Source organism: Onychostruthus taczanowskii, unplaced genomic scaffold, assembly GCF_017590055.1.
Source record: "Onychostruthus taczanowskii isolate IOZ18803 unplaced genomic scaffold, ASM1759005v1 scaffold2, whole genome shotgun sequence".
Classification (NCBI taxonomy): domain Eukaryota; kingdom Metazoa; phylum Chordata; class Aves; order Passeriformes; family Passeridae; genus Onychostruthus; species Onychostruthus taczanowskii.
In genome coordinates, this window is record NW_024499239.1 from 18786567 (window position 1) to 18802936 (window position 16370).

General features: G+C 37.8%; 1 protein-coding gene across 11 annotated transcripts in view; it reads left to right on the forward strand.

Annotated features, from left to right (window-relative positions):
- The window catches only part of KIAA0232 (KIAA0232 ortholog), a 65988-nt gene that overhangs the window by 12736 nt on the left and 36882 nt on the right, over positions 1-16370 (forward strand). For 4 of the 11 annotated variants that reach the window (XM_041402564.1, XM_041402573.1, XM_041402563.1 and 1 more), the window contains exon 2: positions 6005-6508. The exons of 1 other annotated variant lie outside the window; for it this stretch is intronic. In XM_041402564.1, the coding sequence (XP_041258498.1) occupies positions 6278-6508 (231 nt within the window). In that variant the 5' untranslated portion in view covers positions 6005-6277. Of the gene's footprint in view, positions 1-6004; positions 6509-9158; positions 9747-16370 lie in introns of those variants that run through there. 6 more of the 11 variants (XM_041402561.1, XM_041402565.1, XM_041402567.1 and 3 more) reach the window with 3 other exon arrangements.

Here is a 16370-nt window from a genome sequence, read left to right on the forward strand (position 1 = left end):
GACCTTTAGTTTACCTGATAGGGCAATTGTAAGGGGGTATAGTTTTTACTTTCTTATTTCAATGTCTTCTACTGCTTTAAAAGTTTAATAAAACTTGAAACAGTGTTAAATCATTGTATTGTTTTGGGGTTTTATAATTTACAAAAAATGTTGGTTTGGGACCTTGCTGCATGGATGCATAATTTTCAGAGGCCTCTTGGTGCTGATATAATAGAGATTAGGTTACCTTAGATTAATTCAGTGGGTTTTGTGGTTTGGCTTTGGTTGCTGTTTTCTAACAGTATACAAGAGAATATGGAGAAAAAAAGCTGTTAAAGACATGGAATTTTCTTGCTTAGCATGAACTTTTAGTTAATCTTTCTGTTGATAGTCCATACATCGGAGAAAAAAAACTGTTGAAGACATGGAATTTTCTTGCTCGCATGAACTTTTAGTTAATCTTTCTGTTGATAGTCCATACATTAGCACTTTCTTGGTGTGCTTGTATCAAGCTTCATTGAAGAGTGATTTAATTATACCTTTCTTTTACTGCATTCTTTGGTTGTCTCTGATTTTATGCTGTCATCCTGTGTCCTGCAGACACAACTGTCGCAAGAAGTTGTTTGTGTTACTTTCATTATTTTAATACCAAGGCACTTAAAAAAATTCTATGTATTTGGTATGACAGTACCCATATTCCAGTTATTTTATGGAGAAGACTAGATTACTTAGTCTTCAAAAAAGGTTATTTACCATGAAAGAGCAGCTGTGTTGTAGGGAACAAACCTACAACAGAGAGCTCCAGCATCACTTTCCATATGATTGATCCTCCTTTCTATTGCTTGCTATAGGTAATTTAAAGTTGTTGCTTTGCCATAGCTGGATCTAAGGAGACTAAGGCTTAGTTATATTCTTCTGCTGTCTATGGTGGATCAAAAGAGTATTTAGTGTCTATCACACTGAATAGAATTTTGAGAAATACATGTATTCTAAGACAGTCTGAGTTGAAAAATTAGAGTGTTTATGCAATATTGTGTTCTCAGTCCTTTAGAAGATGCCTCATAAATTGGCCCTTGTGCCTCTACTGGTTAAGCTGCTGACAGTTTAACTAGTGTGACCTTGTTAAGGTCATTGATTAGTATTGCAAAAACTGAAGGTTACTTAAAAGGAAAAAATATACTAAGAAGTGGAGTAAGGAGAAATTATTTTGAAATAGTTTCAACATGTATTTTTTACTTTGTAAGTAAAAAGTAGTTTTCAGAAAGTATTGATGCAGATGTTTAAATTTGTATTTGGTAATTCTTGTTATAAGGCATGTCCATCTGTCATATTTTATAGCTGGAAATGGAGAATTCCTTCTGACTTAGTTAAAATAACTAGGCTTCCACTAATTATTTAAGCTGTAATGTGCTCCCTCTGTTCAGATTAGCCCTAGCCTTGTGAGGATGGAAAAATTATTTTTAGTGAGACAGTGTGAAATAGATTTAAGAGGGATAACAACTTATTTGTCAGAAAGTGTTATCTCTAAAATCAAGCTGCACATCTCTCAGCAGAAATGTTTACTCTTTGAGTGGCTTATATTAATTTGATATGGAAAGTCTCTCTAGTACTGGAATAGAAAAATACTCTTTATGAAATTCTGTTAACTCTAAAACATAATGAAAATGTTTAAGACCATCTGTGAAACAAAGTACTTGAGAGTTGTAAAATGAGAACTCTTAAATAATATTTAGTAAATTTGTTTAGATTTCCAGGTTTTATATCATGTAACTGAATGGTAAAAGAGGTAATAGAATATGATATTCAAAAAAGCTGGAGTGCAAAACAAATTACAAAAATTTTGTTGTCTGATTTCATAATTCCTCTTGTAATCTGTCTCTCTCTTGCTGTCTTTTCCCTCTCCTCCACATCTAATAAAAGCAAGACTGGTCAGCAGAAATCAATCAGATGTTGTTAGCTTAAGTCTCAAGAATTGAATTTCTCAAATGTCTCACTTATTTAAGTATTAAGATAGAAAAGAGAGGCACCATTATCATCTTGTACCGGGAAAAGCAGAAGCATAAACTCAGTCCTTACTAGGTTTAGCTAAGGAGCTAAAAACAATGTGTCAAAGTTTTGATTGAAGTAACTCAGTATCCAGAAGCTTTGCCATATAGAATCAGAATGGTTTGATTTGAAAGGAATCTTTCAAGATCATCAACACTCACTTCTGTGGGTGGGGACTTCTTTCATTAGATAAGGTTGCTCAAAGCCCTGCCCAGCCTGACCTTGAATACTTGGAACAGATCATGGACAACTTCTCTGAAAAGTTATTCCACGTCTCACCCCTTCAATGTCAAAAATGCGTTCCTAATGTCCAATCTAAATCTACCAGTTTTTACTTTAAAACTCTGTTACTACAGACCCTTATAAAAAGTCTGTCCCCATTTTTCTTCCAAGCACCTTTTAAGTTCCCTCAGTGGCTGGGGATGCATTTCATCAGGTTCCATGGGCTCGTGTAGCTTCAGGTTCCTTAGATGGTCTCAAATCTGACCTTGTGCTGCAGCGGGCAGTTCTTCGTTCTCTCAGTCCCCATGTTTGCCTCCAGTGAGTGGGGCAGTGTGCCTGGAGCACTTGCTGGTGAAGACCAGGATAAAGAAGACATTAAGTACCTCAGCCTTGTCTGTGTCCTGTGTCTCCTTTGAGATAGGGGCCCTTTTATCACTGATGTACCTACAGAAGCTTTTTCTTGTATAGAAGCTTAATCAAGCTTGATGTCTCAGGCCAGATTTAACTCTATCACAGCTTTAGCTTTACTATCCTGATTCCTGGCTGCTTGGACAATTTCTCTGTATTCATCCCAAGCTACCTGTCCTTGCTTCCACCCTCTGTATACTTCATTTTTTGCTTGTGTTTGTCCAGGAGTTCCTTGTTCAACCATGCAGGTGGCTGGTGTTTTGCCCAACTTTCTTTGGTAGGCATGCATCGCTCCTGAGCCTGGAGGAGGTGATCCTTTAATATTAACCAGTTTTCTTGGGCCCCTCTGCCAAGCAGATCCCTCAGAAAGCCAAACTGTGCTCTCCTGAAGTCCAGGACAATGAGCTTGCTGTGCACCCTTGCTGCCTTAAGGATCTTGAACTCCACTGTTTCATGTTTCATGCAGCCCAGGATGCCCTTGACCTTCACGTTCCCCAGCAGCCCCAACATTTTGGTGAGAAGGAGACCCAGCATAGCACCTCTCCTTGTTGGCTTCTCTAACTTGGGGAGAAGGAAGGTATCACCATTATCACATTCTAGGTACCTCCTGGTCCTGGATTGCTTATGCTCTGCTTTGTCCCTCTAACAGAAATGGGGGTGGTTGAAGTCCCCCATGAGGACCAGGGTTGTGAACATGAGGCTGCTCTGTCTGTCTATAGATGACTCCATAGTTCAGTCTTCCTGGCTGGGGAGCCTGTAGCAGACCCCCAGTATAACATGGCCTGTCCCTGCCCTCGCTTTCATCCTGACCCATAACCTTTCAGTCGGCTCCTCTTTTGTTCTGAGGCAGAGCTCTGTGCACTCCAGGCAGTTGCTGACATAGAGGATAACATTCCCTCCTTGTCTCCTGTACCTGTCCTTCCTAAACATCCAGGTTGTGAACATGAGGCTGCTCTGTCTATAGATGACTTCATAGTTCAGTCTTCCTGGCTGGGGAGCCTGTAGCAGACCCCCAGTATAACATGGCCTGTCCCTGCCCTCGCTTTCATCCTGACCCATAACCTTTCAGTCGGCTCCTCTTTTGTTCTGAGGCAGAGCTCTGTGCACTCCAGGCAGTTGCTGACATAGAGGATAACATTCCCTCCTTGTCTCCTGTACCTGTCCTTCCTAAACATCCTATATCCTTCCCTTCCAACGCTCCAGTCATAGGAGTCATCCCACCATGTCTTAGTGATGCCAGTAAGATGATAGACATGCAGGCATGTGCATGTTTCTAACTTCTTTTTTTTTTATTGCGTTTGCTTTGAGTGTTTCCATAGAAGCATTGTAGCTGGGCTCCCAATGGAGACAATTTAGTGGCTGGAGTGGCAGAATTTCCTTTGTGCTGCTCTTCAGATGCTCTCCTGCTCACCTACAATCCCTTCCCAGGCTCTGAGCATCTTTTGGTGGCTCTAGCATCAAACTGGTAGCAGTGGGATGGACTGAGGCTCCCATTCCCTTGAACCTTTAGGTAGTTCTGCACCATGTCTCAAAAAAGATAAAAGAACAGTGTAAGTTTTCCCATATCTATGAAATATAGGATTGAGGGGCCAACAAGGACTGTGGCATTGACTTGTGGAGAACATTCATCACATGTTGTGCTGTGGAGAGCTAGCAGGACTGAACAGATTTCTGGAATGTTGTTCTTCAACAATTCAGATAGTATGGACTTCTTAAGAGTTTGAACCTGTGGCTCTTGGATTTGACTACCTTGGGTCAGAATACTAGAGTACTAGTGCTTTCTGTTCTCTAATTATGTGATGAAGCAGTAACCTCCAGTGCCTTGCAGCATGTTTCTACCTACTGTTATTTGTGCTTACTTAAAAGATTTTGACTAATTGAAACATGCTGCTGAGCAATATTGAATAATGTTGTGTTATCCCCTTTCTCAAAATGAACACTGCAACCAGAGCAGTAAGGTCACTTTAGGAGAGGGTAAGGGTTTTGTAAACTCAGTAGCAACTGATCGTAATGGGTTTCTATTTGGTGATGTTGCAATTGACTCAGAAAAATCTGGAATATACATTCCATGATGGTGGTGTAAAGAAAGCTCCTAAAAGGTATCATCTTTTGTTGTGTTGACGTGTATCGACTTTCAGTTTTGTTTGGCCACAGAACACATGCTGCCCACATGAAATGCTGCCCCCAGTATCTAGTTCAGATAGTTGTATTAGGTGATGTCTGTTGTGTGCTGGTTATCTTGCACTGGGGTTGAAACAAAACAGCAGATTTTGCTTAGTCACTTGAGTCTATTTTGTTTCCTTTCAGTGAAGGGATATTTCCTGCTTGGAGTTGAGCTTTGTTTTCTCATGCTAAGAAGCTGGAGAGGAGAAAGAAGGCCTACAGAAATGCCAGATTGGCATGTGGTTGATAAGTAGACCAATCCAAAAATGCCTTTTTTGGGCTGACATTTTCTGCGTTCGAGAGCAGAATGCTGATGTGTGTGGTGCTTGCACCTTCTGCCCCTGGCTTATCAAGATTGATTTGTGATTGTGGGTGGTATAAGTCTCAGGATAGTTTGTCTATTTTAGGACATGGTTTAGAGTTTAAGCTCTCAGGTAGGACAGGTGCATGCTTTGTGTAAAGAGGGTTAAATGTTAATTTTTGGCACAGATAAATTATGTTCTGCTCAAATTTTTGTAGTTATTCCAGGGATTTACATTTTTATAAGGACAGATTTGAGATGATAAAATGTTTTGCTGTCCTGGAACAAGGCAAATAATTGAAACTAAGAAAAAACAACCCAAAAACCACCACCACCAAAAAACCTGAACCTGAAGGTAGTAGTACCTATTTAGTAGTAGGATTTATGAAACTCCTGATCATATGAATTTCATTAATTCAGTTTTTTATAAACAAAACACTTCTATTCCAGAAATGGGTATCACTGTGAAACAGTAGGATTATATTGTCTTCTAGTGATGCAAAATAAGCAGTCTTTATTCAAACTAGCATAGATTTCTTTTATGAGAGTGGGTTTTTTTCAGCTGATAGTGAAAGTAATAAAATCTCAACTTTCCCATAAAGCTAGGTCAGACATGTTTCAATTGACAGATTAATTGTGAAGTCTTTGATGAAAGAGTCTCTCTTCCTACAGTAGAAAGTACCTTTTCTAAAAGTCACCTTTAAACTTGTACTAATTCCTGTCACTCTTCAAAATGACACTGAGTAGTTTTACAATATCTGTAGATGTTTGGAGTAAGCAGTATGTAAATGACTGCTTTCTACTTTGGATGGTTTTTTTCACTGTTTAATATTATTCATGTATGGATACATATTGTCACAACTTATCATTTTTTCCTCTTTATAGGTCCTGCTGGGGACTTGCATCTGGCCTCAATGTGAAATTAAGGTAGAAAAACACATCTACATATGTGTTTGCTATTAGGATTTAGTTTATTCACTGGTCATGCCTGAAGAGTGATGTTCGTCTCTAGTCGGCTAACAGCCAGGAAATATAAATGATTGTCCTAGAAGTCAAGCCTCTCTCCTATTTACTGGAGTGAAAATCACCTCCAGATATCGACGGAAAATCAACTACAGAAAATGCTTCACGTTATAAGGATGCCAGCCACCTAGATTCATGCGCCCTATCTGTACAGTTGTTGTGGATGGTTTGCCATCTGAAAGCTCCTCAAGCTCTTATCCAGGCCCTGTATCTGTTTCTGAAATGTCTCTGCTACATGCTTTGGGTCCAGTGCAGACCTGGCTGGGACAAGAGCTAGAGAAGTGTGGCATTGATGCCATGATTTATACTCGGTATGTCCTCAGTCTTCTGCTGCATGATAGCTATGACTACGACCTGCAGGAACAGGTATTTACATATTTTAGATGTTGTCCAGTGAAAGTGAGTTTTTGTACCAGTTTTGTTTTGTGTATTATACCTGGGTATGCTTCAGTTGGGGGGTTGGTTGTCTTTAAGTGTGTGGGTGGAAGGAGGGTATAAACCACTCAGGAGTCAGATTTGATGGGTGAACTGAGATTGAAATAGTTAGGTTGCTGTATGGGCAATTACATTAAACAGTGTTTTCACATGGCTACAATTGATGTCAGAATTGTTAACACTGGAATATCTGTGTTCTAAATGGAGACCATCACTACTTGTGATTAGAAGCTTAATTTAATATTGGAACATTAGTAAATGAATGTAATTCTTGTAAACCGTGTCAAATTGCCCAGCTTCACAGTTTGTAGACCTCCCCATCACTTCCCATGGATTTCATGTTGTGCTATTTTCAGTAAAGAATAAACACCCCCCAGATATCTTTTAGTCTTCAGGTATTTGAACTACATTGTTATACATACATTATTCATTTCTTTTAAAATGCTGAATGCTGATAAAAAGTGTGCAAGAGATTTGTGACCCTAGAACATACTGTTCAGTCTTGATACCTTTTTTTTTTTTTTTTTTAATTTGTCTGCATCATGAACCCTTTTAATAGTGGAGTTTTATGGATTCAGGACTCAGAGAAATTACAGTGTTTTCAGAAAAGGCTGATGATACCATTAAAAATAGACTTTGCTTAGAAGGTGGCTGTGGTGACAGTGGGAAGGAAGAAAAGCAAATACCTATTATTTGATAGCTTAGTTATTAGTCCTTTTTCATTACTGTTGTTTTGGTTATAATTCAAGTATTGCTGCCTAATTGCTTCAGAAATTCCATTGTCACCTAGTTCATCTTTTTAAAAATCCAGCAAGAGCAGAGCAGGTTATTGTGAGATAGATGTAACTGAAGAACAAAAAAATTCATGTCAGAATGCTGTCAGTGTTTGAATTCTTAGCAACCATTACCATCCATAAAAGTCTTCATACTTCCCTTGTGCAAACCAGGAAACACGTATCTATAAAAGTTTTTTTTTTTATTTTTTCAAAAGTGTATCTGGCAGCAGTAGGTGACGTCAGCAACAACCCCACGAATAGTAATAATAATAATAATAATAATAATAATAATAATAATAATAATAATAATAATAATAATAATAATAATAATAATAATAGTATTAATTTTAAAAACCCAGTGTAAGCACTTTCTGGAATCCCAGTGTAAGCACTTCTGGAATGTACCTTAACATGTAGGTCTTGGTCAGACATGAATATCTGTATTTTAGAAGGGTCAGAAAAAGGTTCCAAAACCTGTTTGAAAGGAGCATGTGGGATGGGGACATTAAAAACGAAATCCAATTGAAACCGCATGAGAACTTGAGGAGCTTTAGAGATAGGCCAGTGGCCTTGGGGGAAATGAAGATGTGTTTCTTTTCGGTCCATTTCAGACCACTGTCACAACTTTGAAGTTGCTACTGCGATATTTCAAATTACTGAAGTGCCAAAATTAGTTTTCTTTTTTATCAGGCTTTGCAAGAAGCAGGGTAACTATATTATGAAAATCTCATTCAGTTTATTTCTCATTTTGATACTTTAACTGGATCCTTTGTGGGTTTGATAACAGAGCTTTTAGGAATGTGTCTGTTCACTTTCCAAGTTGATTATCTGAACCTAATGAGCCAAAGGGAGAAGAATACCACATGCTGACAGGGTAGCCAAAACCTGTGTTGCTGAGCGGGTGCTGTGGTACCAATGTACAGGATGTCTTCTGAACAACATTGGGCTTTGAAGCTGGAAGATTTTTTTCCACCTCCTTCAGTTTAATGCTCTTTATAACGTACTTCTACTGTGTTTGTTCACCCTACTTCAAATAACTATTTCCTAAGTTTTGAGACCTAATACCAATTTAGTTTTGGGATTATATTCTGTAGTAATGATTAGATGCACCTGTTACGAAACATACTGCTCCCTAATTCCTTTTTCAAATAGCTTAGTCTGTAAAGCCTGCAAGTACAAATTTCTAACATAGAATTGAGGAAATATTTAAATACATGTGTTTTGTTATTTATTTCTGATTTTTTTTTGTTTGTTACTTACTGGTTCTTTGTATCGCCTGACATTTTATATTAGTTTGGGTTTGGTGAAGTTATTCAGAAACAAGAAAATCTTTATTCTAAAACATGTATTTATGTATAAGCAATTTCAATCCAATTTTGGTGATGGGTACAATATTAAGACAAAGGGGAAAAACATATACTAGTGTTGTTTTCAGGTAGAAGTCAAGGAAAAGAACAGGAATTAAATACCTAAATGAGAAGTAATTTAGGGGTAAAATACTTAGAGTTGCTGAGTTTCTTTAACCCAGATTAATTCCCAGAAGATTTGGTCCTTGGCATCTCAGGAATTTTTTTCTCCCATGTGATTCCTTTAATTTTTAAGAAAGATAAGAGAATTTCCACAGAAAGAGCTATTCTCAATAGTGTGCTTATTGCAATGATTTCTCTCCAGCGTAGAGGACAGCTGCAAAAAGGACTGAAGCAGTCTATTCACATGGAGAAGACGAGGGACAGTGGGTACATGTTGCGCTGGGGGCAGTTTCATCTTGATATAAGATTTTTTTTTCTTTTTCTGTTTTCTTGTAGTGAGAACAGTCATTCACTGGAACAGCCTCCTCAGGAGTGTGATAGAATCCCTGTTGCTGGAGGTTTTTGAGATGCAGTAGGGGGCTAGATAGTCTTGTCTAATCTCCTTTTCCCTTGGAAGGGTAGACCACATGATTCTTTGAGGTCCATTCCATCCTGAGCTGTAATGTGATTCTGCAATTCATTGCTTTTAGAACTCTGTTTTTGGGGATAGTGAGTAGCCCCCCCTTTTTCCTCCAAATACAGCAGTGGCTTCTGTTCAGAGCAGGTTACAAGGAATGTGTAGTTCTCACAATGGGATTATGCATAGGAACAATCCATTGCAGTTTACTTTTTTTGGGGGGTGGGAGTGAAGAGGACTAATTTAGGAAGTCTTAATCTTATGGATACTGTAATCTTCATTAGAAATGTTACAGACTGAAGTTAAGATGGTCATTAAGATCTTTTCTCCTCAGAGTGTTGATGGTATCATTAGCACTGTTTTAGTTGCTTCAGGGAGCCTCCTTCAGTGCTTGCTTTATAGTGTTCTAGTGTCATCAAGTGTAGCAGGGAAATGGAACTCTGAAGTCTGGACTCAGGTTCTGTCAGGTAAGTACAAAAAAATTTAGTATCAAAGTAAGAAAACCCATTCCCAACCTTACTAGGCATACACAGCTATTTAAGATATTGCTGTTGTCATGTTATCAGTCACTTCTGTTTGCAGTTAAAATAAGAATTTCAAAGGAATATGGGAAACTTGATTGACTATGGGAGTCTTGATTGATTAGATCTTCAGGGTTCTTTTTTGCAAATAAGCAGAATATTCCATTCTGCTGTGTTACTAATATTTAATATGTGGGTTTTGGTCTTGATTCTGATACAGTCTTCTGTGGGTTTCTCCAGTGTTACTCTGGTACAGATTTGTGTGGCTTTCTCCAATATATAAATATATATATATATATATATATAATTTTTTTTTTGTATACAGTGAGCTAATTTGATGTCTGGATAGAAGATAAGACTAAAGATGTGTGGGGGGAGGGTGTTGTGTTGGTTTTCATTCCTCTTTATTTGTATGTACGTGAGGGTATGATTTTTTTTGTTTGTGTTTTGTTTGGGTTTATTACTGGTGCTACATCTATGCCTTGCCCAATTAGAATGGTCTTTGTTGGGTATTGTTATATGGATTCAGGCTCAGTATCACAAAATGTTGGATTGGTGAGTAATGAATTTCCAGAGAGTTCATAGAAGATTTTTGCAAGTACAAAAAACATAGGTGGAAGTACAACCCTAATACACTGCAACCAAATTTTACTGGAATGTTTGCAGTTTCTATTCTGGCTTAAACTGAAATAGCTATTAAAATATTGGGAAAATTTATAAGCCAGTATGTTTTGCCCATCTGTATTTCAAAGGAATAGAGAATTTCCAAGAAAGGAGTCTTGTTTATGGTAAATTGTACTGTGGTACCAGGGTCTTCAGGACTGCTATGGTTATACATGTGTTATTCATACCTATCAAGAATTGTTGTAAAATTCTCTAAATATACACACTTTGAATGCATGTTGGTTTGTTGTTAAATACTCAAGTACTGAAGGTAACTTAGTTATTGTTGGCACCTAGAGCACAATTCTTATCCAAGCCATACTTGCTACTTTTGGAAGTGAGTCTAAGAGCTCAAGATGTAAAAGTTCTTAAGAAGTACTTCATTCTGACTGTGTACTCTTTTTTTCTTTTTTTAATTTCCCTCTCCCCTCAGGTTTTTTTGGCACCAATGATATTGCTGATGCGAGGGCTTAAGTGGGCGGAAGTAGGAGGCTCTTTGGGATTTTTTCCCCCCAGTATTGACTGATGGAATAGAAAATACAAAGATAGTATGAATTGGGTTTGCACATTTTCCTTGATTCCTGTGATACAATCCATAGAAATAGTTTTGAGAGTTTTGTGGCTAGTTGAGGTTTGTCATATCAGAAGACAAGTAAGTATTCCAGTGGTAGACTTGCCCTTTTTTTTCCTACAACCAAAGATGTTGCTTGTGTACCATCTTTCTAGAGAACAATTCTCAAGTTGATTTACACATTTATTAGATGTCTGCATGGCCTAAATATTACTAAAGAAATCTCTTGAATCATGCTATATAAGATATTCAGATAAGACATTCATTATTTAGGTGTGTTAGGGAGTTTACTTGGTTCAGTTTAGTTTGGGTTTTTTTGAGGCCTGTCAATGGTCTCTTCAAAATGTTTGGAAATTACTTGTATTTTGTGCCGAGATAGATGTCTTTTTAGTCACTTCTGGTCCATTAAGGAAAACCTCATAAAATCTATGTGGATTTACAGACTCTTTAATGTAAGTGAAGTGCAGAATGTTTCTGCCAAGTATACATGTTTTCGCCATTTGCATTTTATTAATGAATTTACTTACTTTGGATAAGTTAAGCAGACAATAATGAAATTGCTGTCAAGTTTTTAACTTTTGGGGACCCACAGAATTGGTGTTGGTGGAGATCTGAACATTGTGAGACAGCCTTTTGACTTCATGCTAGACGAATTTTTGATTAGAATACCTTGCTCTTAGTTTCCTAGTAGCAAACCAACTAGGTGGTTTTAAGATTTGATTGTTGTTTAAATGCTGATTAAAAATATATTTGTAGATGCATGTGTTCTCAAACCAGTTTATGATACAGTAAATACCACATTAAGATAATATAATCTGTGTGAAGCAGAAGGCATTGCCTTAAAATATACTTAGTGTGAAACATCATTTCATTGATCATTCTTTATACAGTATTAAAATCAACATTCTATGTTGTATCTTTCACATACTAACTGTAAGGTTAACTGATTTTGAATATAGCAAATTTATGGTTTAGAGCTATAGATTTGATCCTGTAGACTGTTATCCCTTATGAAGGGATAGAGCCTTTATTTAAAAACCCCCGAAACCTAGCCCCAACAGCTAGACACTCTGTGAGATAAAGGCTTTGTTTGTAAGCCTTTGGTCATGCAGCAGGAAGATCGAAAGGCATTTGTTATGCATACTTTCCATATCAAGTGTTTTCTGTTGCTTTTGATCTACTTTTTTCAGCTCATTTTTGGAAGTTAACACTTTTTTTCTGAACCTCAAAAGTAAAACTCCTTTTTTTTAAAAAAAAAAAAAAAAAGATTATGTTTTCCTAACTCTCTGAATTAATTGGCTATTGCACTGCAAACTATGTAATTTGTGACCGGGTTGAGATTTTTCCTTTTGATTTTTCAATTTTTAACAGGGAGGCTTTTTTTGGGGAAGACTAATTATTTGTGGACTGATTTGAAGTAGTTCCATTCAGGTAATCTTTTATAAGGTGTCATAAAAAGTCTCCAGAATGATAGTTACACTTCTGTGGACTCTGATCATAGTTTTTATTCTTGCTTTTTCGTACATATTTAAAGTCCAAAATGTAGTTTTCTTTTTTATATTGAGAGAAAAAGAGAGCAGCGGAAGGGACACCTCAGCCCATATGTGACATATTTGAGGGCTTTACCTTGTGGTTTTAAGTCCATAAATGATTTTGGCCTCTCCCTGTGCCATGGGATGGGGATATCTTTGCCAGCTTTAGTCTATGTTTGGCTTGCATGTGCTAAGGACACAGGACACTTTGGTGACTGAACTTGGGTGCACTTGCTAGGTTCCCAGATCCAGTGGAATGTGCTGTTAGTTCTCCTGCCATCCCATATTAACCCAGTAGAGGGACCTGATGTCTGGATTTATATTCTAGTAATAGATACTAGTTTTTCCCATGTATATTTTGGGTGGAAGAGGATGTGGGGTTTTGTATGTGTTTTGTGTTTTTGTATGTCTCATTCATAACCTAAAGAGAGGAGGAGAAATGAAGATTTGGTCCTGTGCACTCCACTAACCATGTGTTGAATGTTAATCTGCCTGGTACGCCTATTTGACAAAAATAACAATGCTGCTTCTAGTATAATTACACCTATTCTTTTATCATCCCTAAGAAATGCTTTTGGGTCACTCAAACACATTTTTTGATAAGGCATTAAATATGCAGAGTGAGTTCAGCTACAGTAAGGAAATGCTGTGTGACTGCTGTACACATGTGTCAGTAAATTTTAAAGTTCACCAGCAGCATGTAGAAATAAATTTCTTGAATGTAAAGCATTTTCTGTTTAGTTTGTGTTACTGCTTACTGAGTTGTATAATCTTAAGCTTGTACTTATAATCTTATACTGGTTATTAAGCAGTTGTGTAGGAACAATTTTTTAAATCTTCTGACCATAGTGTTTTAGTCAGTACCCCAACTAAGTATGTAAATTTCAAATTGTGGGAATCAGTGTATGAAGAAAAGAGTAGGTAGGAGGGGGACCAAGACTTTTAGCTGTACTTTTTTATATGTCTAATTTGAAATCCTTAGATTACTCAAATGTATATGTTTGCAGCAATGGGAATAACCCCCTTCTTCTTCCCATACATAAACATGTAAACTGAAGAAAGGACCAATTAATCATATTTAGAAGATGGTACTGTATCTTGAAATTAATATGCCCATTAAGCTTATTCATACAAAAGTTAAACCACTTTCTAAAGGCTTATATAACTAAGTTTAAAATTTCATAGAGGAAAACTTAGCTGTGGTCCTGCCCTCCATCCCTTTCTAGGAAGGGGGTACTATAGCTGACAGCCATATAATTCAACTTCTGGGAAATAATTTTTTTGTACAGTATTCATTTTTTCAGAAAAATTAGGTGGATATGGATTCTTCTTCACTTAAGCAATGGAAGATGGCTGAAATGTCTTTACTGTAAAAGCATGTAGCTCAGGAAACTTATTTATTGATTTTTAATTGGCGTTTGTCTTGTTAATTGTGCAGTAACTGACCTGTTCTGTATTTCTCTGTCCATTGACTGTTAGATACAGGACAGGTTTGGAGTATCAAGGACTATGAGTTTGTATTCTCTATTCTGTTTTCGGGGTGGGAATTGTGGTGGTAGGGATTTTAGCTCAGAAGTAGGCTCACAGAGGCTTTGTATTTGTGCAGACTGTAGGGGTTCCAGGGCAGTCAGCTTCACCTCATGTGTTAATGCAGAAGAAAAGCATTCATTCTCAAGGACTGTGCTTATGTGAGAAACTTTATTTCCACACTCTCTGCTGCGTTTGTATTGGTGTGAGTGATCATGTTGAGCTGCTCATTGCTTTTTTATCAAGTTATGACTGCTAATGTATTCTCACAAAGGCTTACGTAATACAAAGCAGAGATGGAAGCTCAAGTGCCAGGTTGGTGAGTCCTCCTAACAGTCAGGATTTCTTTGCAGCTCTCTCTGTGCTGATGCAATTGTACTATTTGGATTTCTGGGCATAATTGAGATACTTCCTTTGTGCTCTTTGGGTATATGTCATTGCATGACAGTACACTTGCCAGGCATAGACATGGGCTGCCTGTATTCTCTGAAATCAGATGATTACAGTGGTCTGTGATGCTTGCCACACAACCTTATCTCTAAAGTCAAGAAAGCAATAAATGTTATGAAATAACTTCTCCAGTCATGACATGCCCCTTTCAGACACCTTGACTCTGTAGTGACCATTTCTGTTGAGTTTCTGGCTTTCTTTTCTGCAGTGTAAGTCAGATGTGTAAGTAAAATGATGCCTTTATAGCTCTAGCTATAGCCTTGCTAAATTTTCTTCTTTTCTGTTTTTACTTTAATGGGAAAAGTCTAAAGGCAGTCTGCTCAACAAACATAAGATTTTAACAGATGCAGCATTTGCATGTTCTCTCATTCTTTGGAGTGGGTGTGACAAATTTCTTTTCCTTAGTTTTAGCCTAGAAGTAACTTCTAATTAGTGAACATCATATAGACCGATCTTTCAAACTGGTAGGATTATAAGCAAAAGTTTATAATTGACAGAAACTCAGATTACAGGATTTTATACTTGGATTGATTAGTTTTGATAAGTAAAATTCTTCCCTGCCTGCCATCCTGAATACCCTGAGGTCATAGCAGTGCATGTTGTGATCTGCTACAGTATCAGCTGTTCTGTTACAGTCGGGCTCTGCAGGGTTATAATTCTCTGGTTGGGACATCTGGGAAAAAGGTGACTTTATAGTGAACCATCTAGTGGATAGATGGTTCCCTGGTTTACCACTATGAGTCTAAGATGAATTATTTCCCTGATAATACCTGGATTTGGAGTTATTATCTAACATTAAAGAAAGTTTCCCAGTCCTCTCTATTTCTGTGTTTAGCAATGTTTTTTTGCCACGGAGAAAACTTATGCTGCTCTCTGAAATGTAGTCTTTGTCTGCATTTGCATTGGGGCATACTAGCTGAGTTTGAGCCCATGTTCTTGTGTTTTTTTCTGAACTGTCTCACCTATGTATTATCTCTTCATCTTTACCTCAGTCTGAGGCAGCCTGTAAGGAATGTCTAAGCTGATCCTGGTCCACCAGATCTTTCTCAGTATTTATAATAAATTTCATTATGAAAAGGTATCCACCATTGTGGCTTTAAGAAATCTGTGAGAGTTTTTCCTGAATCTCAGTTAAGTGGAAGCATTTTTTCAGGCAAGATCACTGAAGGTCTTTATAATAACATTGTTGAATAATTTGTGATCTGTTGCAATTTTCCCCAAATCTCAATTGTGAAATCCTCAAAGAGGCAGTGGTGTTCCATTTTCTATATAATTTGTCATGGAATTATTGAATAGTTTTGTTTGGAAGGGGCCTCAAAGACCATCCAGTTCCTTGTCCCCAGCCACGGGCAGGGATTCCTTCCACAAGAATGGGTTTCTCAGCCTGGCCTTCAATACCTCCAGGAAGGGGCAGCCACAGCTTCTCTGGGCAACCTTTCATGTGCCTTATAACCCTCAGAGTGAAGAATTTCTTTCTAATATCTAATCTAAACCTGTCGATCTTCATTTGAAAGAGATTTCCCCTTGTGCTGTCTCTCCATGCTCTTGTCAGAAGTCCCTCCTGAGCTCTCCTGTAGGCTTTTCATGTACTGGAGGGTGCTGTAAGTCTCCCTGGAGCCTTCTCTTCTCTAGGCTGAACAACCTAAAGAACTCTGTCAGCCTGTGTTCATAGCAGAGGTGTTCCAGCCCTCTTGTGGCCCTTCTGTAGACTCAGTTCTACAGGTCCATGTCCCTCATGTTGGGAACTGACCTGGGGTGCAGTACTGTTGGTGGGGTCTCATGAGAATGAGACAGCCAGAATCACCTTCCTTTGCCTGCTGGCCACCC